Raw genomic sequence first — 2,382 nt, forward strand, 5'->3', positions numbered from 1 at the left:
TTGTTTTGTTATTTATCTTCTGTCTCCTTTTTTTTTCTTTTGTCTCCTTTTTTTTCTTTTGTCTTCTTTTTCTTTTTCTCTCTCCTTTTTCTTCTCTTTGTTTTTTTTCTTCTGTTCTTCTGTCTCCTTTTTGTTTTTTTTCTTCTGTCTCCTTTTCCCCTCTATCTCCTTCTTCTGTCTCCTTTTTGTTTTTTTCTTTTGTCTCCTTCTTTATCTTCTGTCTCCTTCATCAGCTTCTGTCTCCTTTTTGCTTTATCTTCTGTCTCCTCCTTCTGTCTCCTTTTTCTGTCTCCTTTTTATCTTTTTCTGTCTCCTTTTCTTCTTTTGTTTCCTTTTTGTTTTGTTCTGTCTCTTCTGTTTCTTCTGTCTCCTTCTTCTGCCGTATATTTTTTGTTTTATTCTCCAAGGGTTTATTGTTTCCTAGGGTTTAGGGTTTAGGGTTTAGGGTTTAGGGTTTAGGGTTTAGGGTTTAGGGTTTAGGGTTTGTGGTTTAGGGTTTAGTGCCTGAGTATGACGCTGCCTCTGGAGAAATAAAAAAATGTAAAAATAAATTAAATGAAATACTCAGCGAGTTGCAAACAAAAACAAAAATAAATACTCTCAAATATACTCATACAAAATTCAAGTAAACCCTAAACCCTAAACCCTAAACCCTAAACCCTAATTCCTAAACCCTAAACCCTAGTTAGATCCCTCAAATAAATATACACACACAGAAATATTAAGGAAACGCTAAACTCTAACCCCTGAATCATAAAGAGCAACTGGGGGTTTAAAAATTAGGGTTTAGGGTTTAGGGTTTAGGGTTTAGGGTTTAGGGTTTAGGGTTTGTGCAGGTTCGAGGTGGAGTGCCCTGAAGGGGTTTCAAGAGAAACCCTCCGCCAGCTTGAGGCGGATATTACCTCATCAAGAAAAGGGTTTATACGGTAAACCCTAAACCCTAAACCCTAGACCCCAAACCCTAAACCCTAAACCCTAGACCCTAAACCCTAAACCCTAAACCCTAGCTGCATTTGTTTAGCTTTCTCTCTCTAGCTACAGGCGACAGTTTCATTCATCATTTAAACCCTAAAGTCTAAAATTCAGGGTTTAGGGTTTAGGGTTTAGGGTTTAGGGTTTGTGTGCAAGTGCAGGTTCCGAACACCGGAGATATGCGAGCTTGTCGATGAGCTTGAGGGTGAGGGTTTAGGGTTTAGGGTTTTAGGGTTTAGGGTTTTAGGGTTTAGGGTTTAGGGTTTATTGCATATATCTCTACTCCTCGACTATCTCTTTCTTCCGTTTCACGCCTAGACCCTAGACCCTCGACCCTAGGGTTTAGGGTTTTTTAGGGTTTAGGGTTTAGGGTTTAGGGTTTCTTATGTATTCAGACCACGAGTTAAGTTTAACAGATTCTTTTTATCCTTTTCGTTGTCGCTTAATGGAGGAGTTTGCTGAGGTGTATGCGGAGGTTTTTGCGGTGTCTATACACTGCATCAATGAGATAGATGTTCTACAGGGTCTCGCTACCTTCGCTCGCACACATCCAGGTATTTTTCTACTCCTGCTGCTGCTGCTGCTGCTGCTGCTGCTGGTGCTGGTGCTGCTGCTGCTGCTGCTGCTGCTGGTGGTGGTGGTGCTGCTGCTGCTGCTGCTGGTGCTGGTGGTGCTGCTGCTGGTGCTGGTGGTGGTGCTGGTGGTGGTGGTGGTGGTGGTGCTGCTGCTGGTGCTGGTGGTGCTGCTGGTGCTGGTGGTGCTGGTGCTGGTGGTGGTGGTGGTGCTGGTGGTGGTGCTGCTGGTGCTGCTGCTGCTGCTGCTGTTGGTGTTGGTGCTGCTGCTGCTGCTGTTCAAGACCCTCCTATACTTTTTAGTATTCAGTGTTTAGTGTCTAGGGTTTAGGGTTTAGGGTTTAGGGTTTAGGGTTTAGGGTTTAGGGTTTGTATGGTTGCAGGGCCTGAGATGACGCGGCCGAAGCTGCTGCGGCCTTCTGAGGATGAGGAACCCGTGCTGCTGCTGCGCAACGCCAGGTAACCCTAAACCCTAAACCCTAAACCCTAAACCCTAAACCCTAGACCCTTGATAGAAGCTGGGGTAGGGTTTTTCTCGACGAGCAGGGGGAACGCTAAACCCTAAACCCTAAACCCTAAACCCTACTCATATATACACCCTAAACCCTTAAAACCTTTCTAAAATCGCCATAAACCCTCATTTCTAGGGTTTAGGGTTTAGGGTTTAGGGTTTAGGGTTTTGGGGTGTGTGAGCAGACACCCGATGGCTGAGAAGTTGACGGACTCTTTCGTTCCCAACGACATTATGCTGAATGTGCCTGCTGGCTACAGCAGCAGCAGCAGCAGCAGCAGCAGCGACAGCAGCAGCAGCAGCAGCAGCAGCAGCAGCAGCAGCAGC

At 45.2% G+C, this 2,382-nt stretch overlaps 1 protein-coding gene across 1 annotated transcript in view; it reads left to right on the plus strand.

The window, feature by feature from the left end:
* EMH_0079380 (DNA mismatch repair protein, putative) overlaps positions 1 to 2,007 on the plus strand; it is a gene marked incomplete at both ends in the record, with an annotated part of 2,135 nt that extends 128 nt beyond the window's left edge. The window contains 4 exons of the mRNA XM_013500127.1: positions 837 to 926; positions 1,134 to 1,177; positions 1,368 to 1,526; positions 1,928 to 2,007. Of these exons, the coding sequence (XP_013355581.1) occupies positions 837 to 926; positions 1,134 to 1,177; positions 1,368 to 1,526; positions 1,928 to 2,007 (373 nt within the window). The remainder of the gene's footprint in view (positions 1 to 836; positions 927 to 1,133; positions 1,178 to 1,367; positions 1,527 to 1,927) is intronic.
* Positions 2,008 to 2,382: the final 375 nt, after the last annotated feature.

This window comes from Eimeria mitis, genomic scaffold (assembly GCF_000499745.2).
Source record: "Eimeria mitis Houghton genomic scaffold, Emh_scaff5041, whole genome shotgun sequence".
NCBI classification, from domain to species: domain Eukaryota; phylum Apicomplexa; class Conoidasida; order Eucoccidiorida; family Eimeriidae; genus Eimeria; species Eimeria mitis.